General features: G+C 40.9%; 2 protein-coding genes across 11 annotated transcripts in view; both read left to right on the top strand.

Moving 5' to 3' along the window:
• The first annotated feature begins 786 nt into the window (after positions 1-786).
• DENR (density regulated re-initiation and release factor) lies at positions 787-6,820 on the top strand. Its single transcript, XM_040576926.1, has 7 exons — positions 787-895; positions 1,894-1,913; positions 2,159-2,243; positions 2,864-2,947; positions 4,616-4,732; positions 5,696-5,835; positions 6,549-6,820. The coding sequence occupies exons 1-7, from the start codon at positions 790-792 to the stop codon at positions 6,591-6,593; spliced, it is 597 nt and encodes a 198-aa protein (XP_040432860.1). The 5' UTR covers positions 787-789; the 3' UTR covers positions 6,594-6,820.
• A 543-nt stretch (positions 6,821-7,363) lies between these two features.
• CCDC62 (coiled-coil domain containing 62) overlaps positions 7,364-17,297 on the top strand; it is a 14,824-nt gene continuing 4,890 nt past the window's right edge. For 6 of the 10 annotated variants that reach the window (XR_005825067.1, XR_005825069.1, XR_005825068.1 and 3 more), the window contains exons 1-10: positions 7,364-7,446; positions 7,587-7,742; positions 8,010-8,202; positions 8,835-9,001; positions 9,730-9,831; positions 10,163-10,331; positions 10,417-10,518; positions 11,374-11,462; positions 12,480-12,583; positions 13,181-13,915. Coding sequence is in view for 7 of the 10 variants with exons in the window: in XM_040576916.1 (XP_040432850.1) it covers positions 7,707-7,742; positions 8,010-8,202; positions 8,835-9,001; positions 9,730-9,831; positions 10,163-10,331; positions 10,417-10,518; positions 11,374-11,462; positions 12,480-12,583; positions 13,181-13,915 (1,697 nt within the window). In the remaining 3 variants the exon portion in view is untranslated. Of the gene's footprint in view, positions 7,743-8,009; positions 8,203-8,834; positions 9,002-9,729; positions 9,832-10,162; positions 10,332-10,416; positions 10,519-11,373; positions 11,463-12,479; positions 12,584-13,180; positions 13,916-17,297 lie in introns of all 10 variants that reach the window. The other 4 variants (XM_040576917.1, XM_040576920.1, XM_040576919.1 and 1 more) reach the window with 4 other exon arrangements.

Below are 17,297 nucleotides of genomic sequence, written 5' to 3'. Positions count from 1 at the left end.
ACGGTGCGTGCCGCCCGGCTTTACCTCAGCCCCCATTCCCGGTCCCCGGGGCCCTCCTCCTTGTCCCCGGTGCCTCATCCCCGCACCCCCTGTTCCTCCTGCTTCTCCCTCCCGCCGTCGCCCCCGCGCCCTCCCGGCCCTTCAGGTGCCCCCGCCGGCCCCCAGCCCCTCACGGCACCCGAACCCCATCGCCTGCCGGTCCCGTTCCCTCAGCGCTGTCCCGGCCCCGCGCTGCTGCCTCTCGATTCCTCTTCGCGAGCCCTGGGATGTGTGTGCTTGTAAACCCTTGCGAAGTGTGGCAGGGGGTGAGGGCGGTTTGCTTGCGGGGTCTTTTTGCGTTTTGTTGGCTTTGGCGGTGTCCCAGGATCAGATTTGGACTCTTCAGCTGATAATCTAAGTGATCTCTTTAGTTAATTTGCTGGCGGTCCCTCCACCTTTCCACACAGCATGCCACCGGTTTAACATAATCCCTCACGTTTCGCTTAAAACAGTGTGTTCCATAATCCCACGTGCTCTTCTTGCACATCTTTCTTTATTTTACGCTACGTTTTTTGCCACTTTGCCTTCTCTCTTGCATAGTACAGTTCCAAACTGCTTGGAAGCTTTTGCAGCCATTTTCCCCTCATGGTTGCTCCCTGATTTCTGCTGCTGTTCTTATGATCACACATCTTTTCTCCGGGCCTTGTGCTTCTGTCAGTCTCCGAGGCTTTTGCTGAGTACAGAAAGATGTGAATAACACAGAACTGTTTCGTTTCATTCATTTAATTCTGTGACCCGCAGGCTTGTGACATGGCCACAGACGTAGCTGATCCTGTGGTCCCTGACTGCAAAGGAGACGTAAGGAGCGGTGCCAGGTCAGATGCTGACTATCCTCTTCGGGTTCTCTACTGCGGAGGCAAGTGCTGAAGGGGCAGTGGGCCACGATTCTTGCAGTGTGCTGTTTGTGAGGGCAGCCTAGTGGAAAGAGTGAGAGAGTTGGAGATTTTCTTCTGGTCAGCTTTTGTTGAAAAGATGGGCCATGGTCAGCGTGACCTTTCTGAGCTTCTTTCTGAAGTAGTTCATGTGGTGTATTTTATCCAAAGCGTTTTTGGTGAAAAATGGGGGGCTCATGTAAAAGTTACATTAGTAGGAGTGGTGCTCAGACCACAAACTTCTGAGCAGATTTGTTCCTGCAGAAAGCTAGTAAAAAGCTAGTACCTTTAGCACAGACGAGGTCTCTGAACATCAGTATGATAATAAATAAAGTAACTGTTGCATTGCGTTTACAATTCTGTTTTACTCATTACATTTGTAGCTATGTAGATGAATTTTTAAAATGAAACAATGTATTTATCTAAAACATATCTGTCAGGATTATTTATTTTGCATTGTGCTTGAACACAGTTGCAGGGGATTAGAAAAGAATCCCTGCTGTGTGTGTCTGCACAGTTGGCTTGGGTGTGTTTTAAAGTCAAGCCCATCCAACAAGTTACCCATCTTCTTTGATGAGCTTGGGCCTAGATTTTCTCGGATCTTTGGGACATAGGTAGCTCTTGGAAAATAGAGAGCTATCTGAATCATGTGGTAATTTATTAGGCATATTTTTTGCCTCATGTAGAACTGGTGTTTCTTTCTGTATCTTTTCCCCGAACTATATGCATCTTCTTCCCTTCCTTCACTGACTGATTGCTTTTGCTGTGATAGTTTTATTCTAACACACAGCATGTGAGCAAATGACTAATGGGAGGAATGGTATCAATAAAATAATCTTTCGAGTCAGCATGAGGTTATAACCAGAAGTTACAACATAAGAAGTCATCCCTGACTTCAAAATACCAATTTGAATTAACACCAAGGTTGTAAGTTGAGAACTTTTTGTAATTTGTTTTTTTTTTCCCTCCCCTCTTTCTCCAGTCTGTTCACTGCCAACAGAGGTGAGTTATTTTTTTGTTTCTTTCTGTCCTATGATTTCTATGATGATTCTTTCTGACCTTTTCTGGCTTTTAATTGTGGTAGTTCTGTGCTTCAGCCGCTCTCATCTTTAGCATGCCATGAGGCTCCTTATGTGCTACTAGAGTGTTGGTATTGAGTCACCCTAAAGAGAAATGGCTGAGCTAAATAGAAAATGTATTTTGCTCTATTTGTTTGTGACAACATTCCTGTGTCCTTTCTTCTCTAGTACTGCGAATACATGCCTGACGTGACTAAATGCAGACAATGGTTAGAAAAGAATTTTCCAGATGAGTTTGCAAAACTTACAGTAGGTAAGAATCTTTCTCCATTTTCTGGCTTATATGTGTACTTAAATGTATTCAGAAGTCTTTGAGCTTGTCCATTTCTCACCTTTCCCATCTTCCAGTTGTCTGAAAGTTAAACCGTTTTCTCAAAAGTCTAGGGTGTTTTTGGATGCTGTGAAAATAAGTTTGTCAGAAAATCTCAGAAACGACATTTGATCTTTATTAAGGTTTCTGCTGTAACCAGTCATCTGTGCATTTGTTTCCTGTCAAAGTTAATTTATCCAGTTTTATGTCTTTCCAGTCGACAGTGGATTGCTGGAGGAAAGGTCATTAGTGATAGGGAACTTGTCGATTTAGAATTTAAATGTTAAGACTATTGTTAATTTCTGTCCCTTTTTGGAAATTATGCAGAGACTGTATTGAAACTAACTGTATCCTCAAGCTGAATGTCACAGATCTAATTCATCCCAGCACTAGAACGAGGTTGTAATATGCATCAGTCAAGGAACCGTGGCGCTAAAGCAAGCCACTTAAGGATCTATCAAAATGTCACTGTGCCTTACTTCCTGTTTCTGTAAGGTCATGTGGTAATCTGACCGCTAATTTTGTTCTCTTTCTTCTCACCACTCCGTTCTGATGTACGTAAGAAAATTCACCCAAACAGGAAGCTGGGGTTGGAGAAGGCCAAGGAACTGCAGGAGAAGAGGAAGAGAAGAAGAAGCAAAAGAGAGGCAAGGTCTAAATAGTTGTTTGTGGAATTGATTCATGAACAGTTTGGGACATCTTTTTCTCATCTGTAGGCCTGGACGAGGCATGGCTTTCTTGTGTTTTGGTTGTGTTAGCTACCCTTCGACCCCGCGCAAAAGATACCAACTGGAAAAAGCGTATGTGGTAGCAGGGTTGGTACAGCGATGTGTGCTGTGTTAGTGAAGAGACCTGGGTTGTGTATCTGATTGTCCCGTCATTGCAGTGGCACTTATTCAGGGAGTAATTCTTTCCATCCTAAAATCATCTGGCATACCTCCCCAAATGCCTGTTTTTACCCTATTTAATGTGAGCTTATAGGTTGCTTGCAGAGTAGAACAAAGGTTGCTTGCCTCTAGAAATGCCTCATGATGCTGCTTTTGCCTTTTTACCTTCCATCCCTCCCCAGTATTGTTAGTTATTTCTGTTTAACGAACATACGTTCCATCATAAATCAGAATGCTGTGGTTGTTAATATGTATTTGCCTGCTTATTGTCAGCTTTCTGTAGTGCTTCATAAATGCTGGTTAACAGCCCAGTAGGATTCAGATTTTAAGCCACATATCACTGCAGACGTTTTATTTTTGTGTCTTGGTAACCAGTTATGTTTACTTTGTCAGTGGGATGTGTGTAGTGACAACAGTAACTTAGAATCTGTAGCTTGGATGCTTCTTCCAGAGACTTCAGAACATTTTCTTTCAACATTATTTTATTGTGTGGGGTGCTATGACTAGTGTGGTTTTAGTTATAAAATAAGTATTTAAAATCATTGGAGATTTTCTCCTAGAGTCTCAAGTTTCATGTAACTTAGGGTGTGGTGTTAAGTATGATGGTACAAGATACTCTAGAAGAGAGGGTGAAGAAAACGAGCAAAAACTTAGTGCAGTTGTTGACTGAGGAAACTTTGAGATAACTGATAATCTAAGACAATAAATTGCTATCAATTTATAGTAATGTAGAACTGAAAGTGCTGCACATTAAGGGAGAAAAAAGTATTCTCAAGGGGTTAGTTTGCTCATAAATTCTTGGTGAATTCCTGGCTTTCCTGGTGAGAAGGCTCTAGAACAAAACTTCGCTTACCCTGGGGTGACTTGAGTTTATACAAAGTCAACTACTGTGGCTGGCTTCTGTTTGAGGCATATTTTTTTCTACCACCCCATATATATAAAATGTTTCATACGTGTCCTGCATGAATATCTAGAACTTAACGTGCTGTTTAACCCAGCAGCCCGAGTAGGCAGGTTCTCCTGGCCTTAGTGAATGGACATGAGTAAGTTGCTTTGCGTCAGACCCAAACCGTAAGGATGTTAAGCTCATGAAAAACATTAAAGTAACAATTCATTCCTAAGATTACTACAAAAGAAAAATCCCTGAAAAAGGGGGTAAATGTAGACCAAAGTAAAGTGTTGGGGAGCCCCCATTTTTATCATTGTAACAGGGTCCTGATGTGCGTGCTATGCTTTAATGCATATTTGACATGCGTAGGTTATTTTTTGTAATACAAGGCTTTTCTGTGCAATGTATCTTTGCTTACATACATAGATGGGGAGAGAGGTTTCTTTGTTTACAGGGGTGGTATCTGACTTTACAGTCTTTTTTTTCTTTAAATGTTTTGTCATTTAACCAATTATGTAATCTTACCTTCTGTTTTAAAGGTGGAAGAGGTCAGATAAAACAGAAGAAGAAGACTGTACCACAAAAAGTTACGATAGCTAAAATTCCTAGAGCAAAGAAAAAATACGTCACAAGAGTATGTGGCCTTGCAACCTTTGGTGAGTTGACTTTTGTTAGGTGTATTTTGTTGCTTTTAGATGTGCCTCTAACCAAATATTACCTAGAGTCTTGGCTTGTTTCCTGTGAGTAAAAAAGGTTTCAATTCTGAAAATATTTTCCACCCACTGTAGGTATCTTGTCCTCTATTCTGTTATCTTCCTTTTAGTTTGTATTTCTTCACAACCTTTTTTTTCTTTTTTTTTTTTAAAGTTAACTTAAGGCTGGGTATTGTCTTTTATTCTCTGCTGGTATACCTTGTCTGAAATATTTAACCATTACTTGGTTAATTCTGCTTAATTCTGTCAGTCATTACCTGTTTTTTTTAAAAACTTGTAAATATGTTATTCGCTTTGGTCAGCTGCAGACATCTTAGCCACTTAGTGTTGTATCTGTAATAACATTTTGTTTCACACATGGATCACTGGTTTTGTCAAAGTTTTAATCTTGATTATATTAAAAAGGTATGTTATGTATTTCCTGCATAAGAGTTTTGTTGGTTTTCTTCAGGGACCAGTACTATTGAGTTCAGATCAAGCTACTGAATATGTATATTTGTGTTGGAAGCCAGTCTCAAAAATCAGTGTGACATGTTTCTAAAAGAAACATACTGAATCAATTCTGTGGGGAAGAAATAGTTAAATATCTATAGAAGTTACGCAGAACTGGAAGGGGTTTTAATCTGCGTTTGTGTTTTTGGTGAGTGCGTGCAGCCTAGACCTGCAGAAGCAGAATGTCTAGATGACTTTTAGTGATTTTGGCCTTGAAGAGTTTGCTAGATTTGTTAGGTCAGTTGCTTTGTATGTAAACATCAGATTTTTGCTTTTATTGGAAATTATATTAAAGTTTTAACTGTAAAATACCACTAGTCTTTCAACAGTTAAGATGTAAATTTTGGTTGTAAAATTGAGGAAAAACTGGTATGACAATGACTGTACTTACACTGCCAATTTTCCCATAAACAGAAATCGATCTTAAGGAAGCGCAAAGGTTTTTTGCTCAGAAATTTTCCTGCGGTGCCTCAGTAACAGGAGAAGATGAAATAATCATTCAGGGGGATTTCACAGATGACATTATCGATGTAATACAAGAGAAGTGGCCTGAGGTAATAAACAATTTCTTTTGTAAGACTTCTAGTTTTGCACAGTAGCCTGTGACTTTTCCAGTGATTTTCAAAAATGGGTGTCATCTTCGGTAGACTGTTGTGCAAAAATAAGACCAGTTGTTGCCCTTCCTCCTACATATGAACAATTAGGTTAAGGAGTGATTAAAGTTGAAGCTGAATGTTGCTTCCATTGTCCAAGAAACATTAAATCCTTAAAGATATAGTGCAGTGAGGAAGGTGTATCAGCGTAAGAGCTGTCAAATATCTACAGCTTCTTCCTGACCATTTCTTAATGGTGAATGCCTAAGTGTTCTTGTGCTGCCATCCTGTTTTTCAAAATACCTTAAAATATTGAAAAAAAAATTGTCCTTCAGAAGAAGAGGTGAACTCATTTTGCGTTGGGCTGAAGTGTAGATGGTTGAGAGGTTTGGTTGCACTGCTGTAGGTGCAGACAGTTTCTTTGACTCTCCCTTGTTCTGGTATTTCCTGGTTTGAATTCCTTCTGAATAACTCTGTAGGCTTGTCCTTATGCAGAGCCTCGTAGGCTCAGCTGTGTGATACAGGCATGTGTCACTCGCTTGGTATTTACAGCAGGGAATCTCAGATGGCACCGTGTGCTTCTCCTGCACTTCATTACATGTACAGTGAAGAATATCGAGTGAGATGCATAAGAAGGAAATATACTTAACCTGTTTTGGCTTTTTTTCCCGTAGGTGGATGATGACAGCATTGAAGATCTTGGAGAAGTCAAGAAGTGATAGTGAAAGACTACCTTTATTTAATTTTATGGTTATTAATGATGTAGCCAAAGTGAGGCTTCTAAATCCATTGACTCTGCAGTGAAACTGTGGAGAACCCGTATCCTTGGCATTTTCACTGTTCTGTATAGGCTGCTTCTTTTTTTGTTGTGATATTTGCCAAAGCTAAATTGGGGTTCTATCATGCTTACGCATGAAGTAGATTTAAATAAAATTACTGTTCCTCACTGAGTAGTGTTTGTGGTCTGTAGAGCTACTTTCCATCCTAAGCTCATAGGAAAATAGTAATTTAATTAAATGTTTATTTTTCATCTGCTGCCCTTTCTGCTAAGTATTTAAAGTATGTATCCAATGTACAGAAACTCATACCTCTGACTTACCTGCGTAAAGTCTGACTGCTTGTTTGCTTCTGCACACTGCATTCACATGGAAGGTACAGTGAAGTGAAAGCTTTACAGCCTTCCAGGCTCCTAGCAAAGAGCTCTGAGCACAGGTTTGGTGCTCTGTATTTCGCTGCCCCATTTAAAGACGTTAAATGCTCCCTGGTGACGTTGTCTTGGAATTGCCACTATAAACTTATAAGAGTTCAAACCCATTGTGTACGTTATCCTCTGCCAAGTCCTTTTCTCTGCGATTTTTGATGATAAACCCGTAGATGCAACTAGATTTAATTAACGCGACAGCCGCCTCTCTGCAGCTGTTCCACGACAAACCCGAGGGGGGCGCTTACCCTTCGCTGACAGCGCGTGGCGGGCGCGGGACTCGAACCCGCGGCCCTTCCCCTCCGGGGCGGGGCTTCTGCCTAACGGCCACGGGGGCGGGGCGCAGCCGTGACGTCAGGGCGAGGGCGCCGGTGGGTTTGAAGGGGGGGCGGGAGGGGCTTGAGGGGAGGGGGTCGCCGCTTCAGGGTCCTGTGGGGGGCTCCCCAGGGGGTTTTGCGTTTTTTTCTGATTTTTTTTTTTTTTGTCTTTTTTTTCCCCCCTTTTCTCGCAGGGCTGGCGGATGAGAAGGCGGCTGGGTGGCCGTGCGGCGCCTCAGCCAGCGGGAGCCCCCGAGGCTCCATGCCGGCTGCTGCCCGCTCCGGGCTAACGCCTGGCAGCGGCCCCGGCCCCTATGAACCCGGCCCGGCCGCGCTCCGCTTCGCCTCAGGTAAAAAAAATAAATAAATAAATAAATAAATAAAACGAGAACCGGCTCCGTGGGCAGGGGGCTGCTGGAAACGTGAAGCGCTCAGCGTGCTGCTGACGGCTTCGGGCAAAGCCCACAGGTGGCACCAGAGCCGCAGGGAGCGTTTAGGGGCGGTCTCTGTTCCTAACACACAAATATTTCAATTTCAACCGACCCGGAGTTTGTTATCAGGAAACTGGGTCGCTTGTTCTTCGTGCTGAAGTGTGTCCTCCTTGTTGGCTTTCCTAGAAATTCAGCCCGAGCTTTGAGAACAGCACCATTGAGAAACAGAGGCGAGAGCTCCAGGCTTTAATCGCAGAACTGAAAGACCGTGATGAGGAGCTGAACGCCATGGTTGCCGTGCACCAGACGGAGCGTCTCGCCTGGGAAGATGATCGGCAGAAAATACTGACTCTGGCGGAACGATGCGCCTTATTAAACAGTAAGCGTTGTCTGTAAAGAATAGGTCCCTGGTCTTTTAAGCACGTTTGGATGCTCTGAGCCCTTAATGACAGCGTTGCATCTTGTAAGGAACCATTTCTTACACTTCAGCCTTACGTTTAGCTGTCTTCTTTCTGAGATCAAAACTTCTACAATGGTACTAAAATGGTCTGATCATGTAGCACGTTCATTTGAATTTGTAAATTGCTTCTGTGGACTCTAAAAAATAACTGATGAAGTAACCATGGCGAGAGGGAGCAACTTGCAAGCATGCCGGTGGTCTGCAGAGCCCTGTGCCCTGAGGTTCTGCTGCAGAGCTTTGATATTATCCACGAGCCACCTGGACAAATCACCTGGCGGCTCCGAACAGCCTTGTTTGACAGCCATACCACAGAGGTCACCATGGAGTTTGTATTCTGTCTGACCTGGGTAACTGGAATCCTGATTCGGAGTGCACAAAGTGAACATTCATTTCTGAATTACATGATTTTAGTTGAACACTCATTTAATTCATGGACCCGGGATTAAATTACTGTCCATACATTAACATAAAATCACCATCCGGTAATTAAAATCTCAGAAATATCTACCCTGGTTTTTCACAAATACCTTGTCTTTTTTTTTTTTTTTCAGATGAACTGAACAAGAGAAATGACGTTATAAAATCACTAACCAAAAAGTTAAAGCTCTTAGAATCTCAGCAGAGTGACAGTAAGACAATATGTGAAATTACGCAACAGAAGTTTAAAGAGCTGTCTCAAAAACTAACAGACGTGACTCTTCACTGTCAGGGTCTGGAGGTAGGAGTTGAATAATGGTCTGATTTTGCAGTCCAAGCATGTGTGGAATGCCAGTGACACTTGTGAATTTCACTGGTGAATGAATATTTCAGATTATCAGGCTCCTGAGTTGTATTTGTCTTTCAGTACAGTAATCTTAGATCAACGTATCAACCTAAATTGTGGGGGGGGAAGAAAAAAATTATTTCCTAAGCTAGGATTTGGAATTTGATGTTTGTTTGCTTAGTTTTGGAGAACATTGTTCAGAACCAACTTGCTTCCAAAAATCTCAGGCACCATGACTTCATGTTAACCCCCAAAACTGTACTGATACTTCACTGGGAAGTTCCAGAAAGTCTTACTTACGCCACTGGTTACTATTAAGAACTGTTAATATCCTGTAACTGGTTTAAGGATATGAAAATAAGTTTTTATTTTATTATTTTTTTTAAGTGACTTGGCAATGATGTGTTTATTGGGATAATTTTTCCCCATGTCCAATACGTTAAAGCAGTATTCTGTGTTTTCATCTATCTAATAGTTTTAAGGAATTCAGGCTATTAAGGCCCTTGATCACAAGCAAGTTTAGATGTAAAGAACTGGGGAACAATTTTTATTCCAGCGTTCTTTTGTCCAAATCCTCTGTTGCCATTTGTGATTTTTAAATAAAGTTGTCCATACATTTGCTGGCAAAATAGTAACTTTGAATTAGTGAAGTAGAAATTGACATTGTCACTTCTGTTCACTAGGAGGAAAATCAAATTCTCCGCTGCTCAGTTTTGGAACTGTCTGCTAAAAAAGGCCAGCTGCTAGCTAGAGAACAGGAGCTTCTTAAAAAGCTTGAGCTGAAGGTAACATCTGTTGTCTCATCAGGCACTAACTGTGATCAAAATGCAGTGCATTTATTGGTGACTGACACAGTGCTTTAGTCTGTGTTGATTTCACATCTGTTTAATTCTCTGGCTTGACTGAGAAGGAAAAAGTGGTCAACAAACAATAAACTGGTTTATTTTCATAAAAAGGCATGTTTCCTGGCTTTGATTTTTTTTTTCCCCCTCAAAAACCCAGAAGGAAATTTGTGAAGTAACTACACCTACTGCGGTAAGGCATACTGTTGTTTTGTCAAGATCCATATGTGAAGGTAAAACAATAATCAGGAATACGTTTTATTTCATATTTCAGGGAGAGGCTATACTTGAAACAACTGATTACATTACTGAGTTTACATCTAAATTGAAGCTGGAGAGTGCACTGCGTGCAGCAAAGGCAGAAGAATTCAGTCTCAACAAAGAAAAGCAGGATCTCAGACTGAGACTGAGAGAACTAATACTTGAAACAGATGAGCTGAAAGGTAAATGTTAATACTAGGCACTTAATTTAGTATGGACCAGCGTGATTCCTTTTCATTCTGGGAAATACTATGTTTTGTTTTAAAGATGACCTCTGTGAAAAGATGAAAGAAAATAATAAGCAGGAGGAAGAAATCATTCACCTCAAACAAGAAAATGCCTCCTTGAAGAATGAGCTTGCGCTTAATGGTAAGTGCGGGCAGTTGGCTTTTCAAGCCTCGGCTTTCAACAGATCAGAACCTTCTACATGACAGCAGTTCACTGGAATCTGAGGGAGGCAGCTTTCTTGACATTTAATAAAGGTATATGCCCTTGTGTGTTATTCTGTGAAAGTAGTATCTAGGACTTCTGCAGAGACAGTTTATAAAATCTTGTAAAAGCACAAAGTTTACCAGTGTGATGATGTGTGGAGGAGTAAATGGTTCAGAGGATTCCCTCTTGAGAATTTTTGAGACTTTCATGTCTCTCGTGGTATTAATACAATAAATGAGGGTGGTGTTCTTCCTTCTGACTTAGGTTGCGTAGAAGTTGGTGATCTACTGAAAAGATGCAACATGCAAAATCTAGAGCTTACGCCACATGAAATTACTAGCCCGTTCACTCCCTCCTGTGGGCAGTAAGCAGGTGTTGCTGTTGAAGCAGCAATATGTTCACAAATTCAGTTTGGTACTTTGGTACTCACTATTTCCCAGCACTTACCTGTACAAGGCATGTTTTAGAATTAATTACTAAACTTGTTTTCCATGAAAGAATGTAAACGTGGAAAAGAAAAATATATCAATCAATGAAGTCAAATATTGCTACTAGTAAAACTAGATGCTGGTTTATGTGAAAAGCCCAAAGAAAATACTTAATAAATCTGTGAGACAACTTATTATGTTTTTGTTCAGAGGGAAAAGAGATCCTGTTGATCTGAAGAAATGCTTTTATTTTGTTTAGGTACTTGTTTCTACTGCTACAGACATGCATAAACAAATTTGCTTGACTTGTGTCTATTCACTTAAAGTAAGTAATTTGAAAACTATATAATATGTTTTGAAACAGTTGAGAAAGCAAAGAGAAAGGATCAACTTCTTCAGTTTGCCAAGTCTAAACAAGTACGGACTGACACAGAACTATCAAGTTTGCGACAGGTATGACCCTAATTGTGTTTCTACTCTTAGATTATAAAGATGTTTTTCAGTAACATCAGATTTCTATAGAACAGTATGAAAGTTAAAACTGTCTGTTCTTAAATAAGAAAGAAAAAAAAATCAAATTTGCTGTTGCTGCCTTGTTGAGATCACAACAAAATGTTGATTTTTTTGTTGTTGTTGTTGTTAAAATTAAAAATCTGTGATACAAATCCTTGTATTTACACGGGCTTTTGGCCTCTATTGTGTAGTTGTATCTACTTAGTTCTGCAATGAGTAAACATCCCCGCAGCACCCTGATGAGGTAACAGTTCATCAGTGTGTGTATAACCAGAAGGTGCTATGCTCCGAAGTCATCTGAAAGGCAGTGGGAGTTGGGTGTGCTGGCTCACGAGTGCCCAAGGTGAACCCCTGCAGCATAAAGGGGCAGGGTGTGCCAAAAGAGCTTGCTTCAAGGGAGGCTTAAAACCAGTGTTTTCACCTGCACTTATTTGAGGTTTCCAAGGCAAGTTCAATTTTTTTTTATTGCAAATAATTGATCAGTGTGTTATCTTTCAAGTTAGCTATACAAAATATTCCGTGCAGTGAAAACCAAAACTGCAGTTTGATTGATTCCTTGTCCTGTAATTTTGCTTTGAACAACATAATAACTTATGCTGAGTACCGAATAGCAGTAATGATACTGTATTTTTGGTTCATTGTGGTTCAGTTATAGAAGACCACTCCAGTCCTGTAATAAAAATACTGTTTATTTCAGAAAAATGTTTTTGTAAATGCATGGAGAGAGAGCCCCTTAGATTTGGATGGCTTTGACAATAGTTTGACTACAGATACATAAAAATGGTTCATTTAAAAACAAACGCACAAAGTAACAACAACAAAACCTGCATGTATATTTTAAAAAAAAGTTTATAAAAATATTTTGAGGATATATTTAGAAGACAAGCAGTGTGTTAGTGCCTGACAGCAGTGTTCTTGCATTCCAGAACTTCATTAATGTGCCTCACTATCTTTAAGCAGATCTATGTAAAACAGCAGCGTGACTTGCAGTTTCTTCATGTCAGCTTGGAGAACTCTCAGGAATTAAGGCAAAAGCATGAAAAGGTGGCATATGAAAGGAGGTATAGAAATCTTTTTTTTCTTTTTTATATATATATGTACTAATTTACTCTCCAAGAAACTTCACTGTTGAGCCACAATTGGCATTCTGAAATAGATGTTTGCTGTGTCAAGATGGCTTTGCTGGACTTGACCACAGATATCCAGTGCAGTTGTCAGATAGCTGTTTTACATTGTCAGGACACCATGAGTATCAGTCACAGAATGAAGCATTATATGGAGGTCAGAAAGTTCCTGATCTTTTTTAAAAACTGGAATATTCTGGTGGTACGGCTGTTAATCTGGCCCGCTATTCCACATTTGAAAAACAAAGTTCAATTTGCTTTCAGATTAGGAAATTGGTACACACCCTGAAAGTTCAAATGAAATTATCAGTTGGATAAAACATGAAGGAACTCTCAAACTCTTTTTACAAAGTAACATGGTCAAATATGGGCAGGCTTCTGTTGGGTTTGGGCAGGATGCAGCTGTTTGTTAGTATATAAGCCACTGTAGAACCATGGCTACAGCCTCTAGTTAATGTATAGCTTTATCCAGAGTAGTTACGTATGCTCTTTAAATACACTGCTTCTGATGGTTTCTTTTTCACACCACTGTAGCATAGGTACGGTATTCCCTGCTCCTGAAAGTAACAGCCAGACAGAGTCAGTTAGGACTGACGGTACCCACAGGGTACATGAGGATCATGGAACTGCACAAGTTCTGAAAAGCAGGGTAGAAAACACCTCTGAGATGTGTGAAGTAGATAATAGACTGTTACTGGATGCATCAGGCTTGGAGAAAACTACATCAGCACACTTAAATCGGTGTCAAAAAGTTGTGAAAGGCTTGGCAATGGAAGAAGAAGAAAAGCAGGATGTTGCATCAAGCTCTGATGAGCTAGACAGCAAGCTATTTTATGAGGCTAACAACATGAGGCTGTTGAGAAACAGGGAAATCTCCGAGAATGAAGTGGAAAGCAGAGACCAGCAAACTTTTGAGTCATCGTCACCTGAATACTGGCTTAACATCACTTCTTGTGTAGATTCGCAAAATACCTTGATCCAGAAAGCCACATCTGACAAAGCTGATAATGAAAATAAAACCTGGGAAGAGAGAACTGGAATTCTGTTTGGCCAAAAAAGCAAAGAGACTTCTGTTGCGATTCACGCATCTGAATCTGATTCTTTTAGTAGTAACGTCATCATTAAAAAAGATGCAAGGTGGAAGCCAATATCAGATCCAGAATGGCTGAAGATTTTCAAACCTATAAAAGAAAACGGAAGTAAATTGCAGAGAAAAGATTGCAACTGTCTCAAGACTGCAGAAGAGATGAAATATGCCAGTTCAAAAAGGTTACGTACTTGTTGCGTTTAAGAAATAGACAGGGACAAACTAGAGTTATGGAGAAACTTGACTGGACAAGCTCTCAATAATTTGTATTATTTCAGGGGACGTTTAAAGTAACTGCTGTCTTAAAATTAGACCACCAACTTGAAAAGTGGCAAATTTAAAATAAGTTAAAATAGCTCTAAGGTATCATTATTCTATTTTTATGCTACATAACTCACCAAATAAACCAGTTGAGGAGAAAAATGCAGATTTTCAAAAATCTTTTGATTTTTGGAAATCCCAGATGTTGCTTGTAAATCTGGTGGGTTCCGATTCAGACCAGACATGGACTTGTACAGTGACGTTACTGTAAGGCAAGAAACAAACCCAGATTTTGTGTGATGTTTTACTGACTGTGTTATTTCTGTTGAGAAATCACACAGCAGCTGGGCGAGAATGTAGGACATGGCTCTTCCGTGCAGGCTGCTTTCCTCACTGAGGGCAAGAAAAAGAGATGGCAAGATTTAAAGGACAGCATCTTTGTTTGTGGGGCTTTCTCCCTGTGTTTATACTGGGGGAGGAAAGCGGGACGTGTGGTTGGGGACAAGCAGAATGAGGTTTCTAATTCTGAGAAGTGTCAGAAAAATACTGAAGTGTCTTAGTGGCACTGGAAGGTGTCTAAAGTATAAATGCTGCTTTGCAGTTATAGAAGTTGTTTTTATGCCTGCACAAGCAAGGGCATTCAGAGCTGTGACTGTTTCTATGGATTTTTTGTGCTGGTTCCTCTTCGTCCTTTTGGAAAATTGACTGGCTTTCCAGTTAGCACCTCCGCTTAAGAAAGATTTCTGAGGTTTTGCAAAGCTACTTCATAACTGCTTTTTAAATGGGCGAAGAAGAGGTAGCTTTCCAGCTGATAGCTACATGTACAGTAAATGAACAGCTGTTTAAACCTGAAAAGAGTTTTAACCAGCAAGTCTGGCCCAATATCCAAACAATTTAATGTTATGGAAGGGAAATATCTGATTGTACCGATGCTTTTCTTCTATATTGCTTTTAAAACAAAAATACTATAGAAATCATTACTGCAGTGGGACAGACCTGTTCAGAAACAAGGTGAATGGGCAGCCGCTGGAAAAATAGTGCTGTCTTGGCACATTTCCACTCAGCTTAGCTGAGCTTCACGTTGTGTATTGGCTGTTTTTAGTTTCCACTGTCCACAAGTCATAAAACAAGACTTCCCCTTACGTCTGCCCTCACCTTTCTGTATTTACTCTGTCCGGCAGCACAAATGACCCACTGTCACCCCTACAGATCTCTTTTGAGGCTGAATCATTCAAACTGCTTTCATTTTTTGACTCGTCCTTAAGAGGATGTTAGGGGAGAAGGAAAAAGTAAACTCTGGAAGTGCAGACAGAATGGATGGGAGGGCTGCTTTAGCCAGTCGGAGTTCGCTGAGCTATCAAGTTTTGATCCTAGGAGCTCTGCGAATTGGAGACGGTTTGACTCAGTGCCTGCCTGCTCTCCAGCCATTGCTGATTCTGGTTTGCCACCAAATGCGTTCTCACCCTGTAAATGGGAAGGAGACTGTGTAGTATTGCAGTCCTCAGCATGGGCATCTTGTTTGGCTACTGCCATTAATGCCTTAACACAACATTCCTCCTAGGACTTGAATCTGGATCCTCCAGTTTCCCACTGCTGGCCTCATAGTGCTGATGATGTATTCTGTGTGTAGGGAAGGGTGCTGGCACCTCCCTGTCAGCCCAGCAAATATTTTTGACATGAGTTCTTGAATTCTGGACAAGCCAACAAGCAGGCTATTAACTCTGCCAAATACCGTAGCCAGCTGCAGGAGCGATCGTGAAGTACTGTAAGGCAGGACTCCTTTCTGTGTGCTCTGGCTTAAGTGACTCCATTTACGTTGGACCAACATTTCCAGGCTTGGGATGTTTATCTCAGTTCTGTTTTTAAAGACAGCAGTTACTTGTTCGGTGTGCCCCTGCAGGACTAAGCCACCCGTTCCTTGAGCCAGCTCCCTGCCTCAAAATCCAACCCGTTTCTCCCCACTCCCTCCCAGCCTGTGCAGTTCTTCAAACCTGGCTGTGCTCACTGCCTTACCTCTGTGCCCTGCTGCGAGGAGCTGCAGCTTGTTCTGTCACAGCTCTCCAGAGCCTGCTCTTGTCAGAAGCTCGCAAACATGAGCTCCTCTTTCTTAAAAGCCTATTGTATCCCCGTGTTTTACAAGAGAAGTGGAACGAGACACAGCATACAGTTCTCAGCTGGCATCTCTCACAAGGGCTTTTTCTTAGGTTGAGTGGCATTTAAAAATAAACTTTTTTGTAGCAGCCTGGCCAGGTATGGAAACCAAAACAAGTATCTAAAGAATACACCAAAACAAGTATCTAAAGAATACTTAACCAAACATTGGAAATTTGCAAACAGTCTTCTTTAATGGATGTGTATTTAACTGATTCAGGCAGTGCTAGCAGTCATGTTTTGTTCAGAAGAGTGAGGAACATGGAAATGTTTTATTTGGGGAGATGGTTGCCGTTTTATTTACTTTTTGAAAACTTTATGAAGCGGAAATAGCAGCTGAAGATGAAATGCACTGCAGAGCTCAAACCTGCTAGCAGAATCCAGGGCACGTCTTTGAACAAGTTGCAGACTGCATTCAGTGTGGAGGCCAGGTGATTTCAGGGAAGAATTTCTTACGTATATTTGGGCTGCTGCTGGGTTCCCGTACTGCTTGAGCAGATGAGCCAAAACAGTTTCTAACATGCTGCAGCCTTTGTTAGTTCTAGGCTTGATTTGTGATCAGTTGTTGCTGGAGCTGGCAGAGGGATGTGGTACGTTCTGATAAAATTCTGAGTTAAGCCACTGAAATTGAGAACTGTTTTTCTGAAGGTTAGGCTTGAATCAAGTAAACTTTTAGTAGGGGAAAGTTGTGAGAAAGTTTCAGTCCTTATACATGCATATTAAGGGTTACAGACCCTATCAGGGCAGGCTTGTGATGTTTATAAGTCAGTGTTGGGACAGTAATAATGTTCTGGGCCTGATTTGTTGCTTTTATTGACATTTAAATTGCTTTTCAGATACTCCTAAATATACTCAGATACACCCAGTGCTAAATTAATATTTTGTTTTGCTTTAAAACCTAGGGGAAGACGCATGCCAATAGCTTGTGTGCTTCAACTCCACTCTGAAATCGTAGTCAGGCAAATGACTTTTGGGTTTAATCACAGTTTACCCAAACTGAACTTTAAATGTACTGTTTCCTCCTGTATTTATAAATAAATATAATAAAGCCTCTTTAGGAAAGCTCTCCCATGATCTCCAAAATGAGATAATGGCTTTAAATGTCTGAAATTCTCTTGAAAAAGTATACCTACAAATATTAATTTGCCTAAA

Source organism: Cygnus olor, chromosome 17 (assembly GCF_009769625.2).
Source record: "Cygnus olor isolate bCygOlo1 chromosome 17, bCygOlo1.pri.v2, whole genome shotgun sequence".
NCBI lineage: Eukaryota > Metazoa > Chordata > Aves > Anseriformes > Anatidae > Cygnus > Cygnus olor.
Note: the sequence above shows the minus strand (reverse complement) of the source record. Positions and strands in the feature narration are given on the sequence as shown.

Excerpts from the sequence above, each read along its gene's own strand:
- DENR (XM_040576926.1), top strand. The coding sequence starts at position 790 with ATGGCCACAGACGTAGCTGATCCTGTGGTCCCTGACTGCAAAGGAGAC. Across the intron at positions 896-1,893 it reads TCGGGTTCTCTACTGCGGAG|TCTGTTCACTGCCAACAGAG; the intron begins GCAAGTGCTGAA and ends CTCTTTCTCCAG. Across the intron at positions 1,914-2,158 it reads TCTGTTCACTGCCAACAGAG|TACTGCGAATACATGCCTGA; the intron begins GTGAGTTATTTT and ends TTTCTTCTCTAG.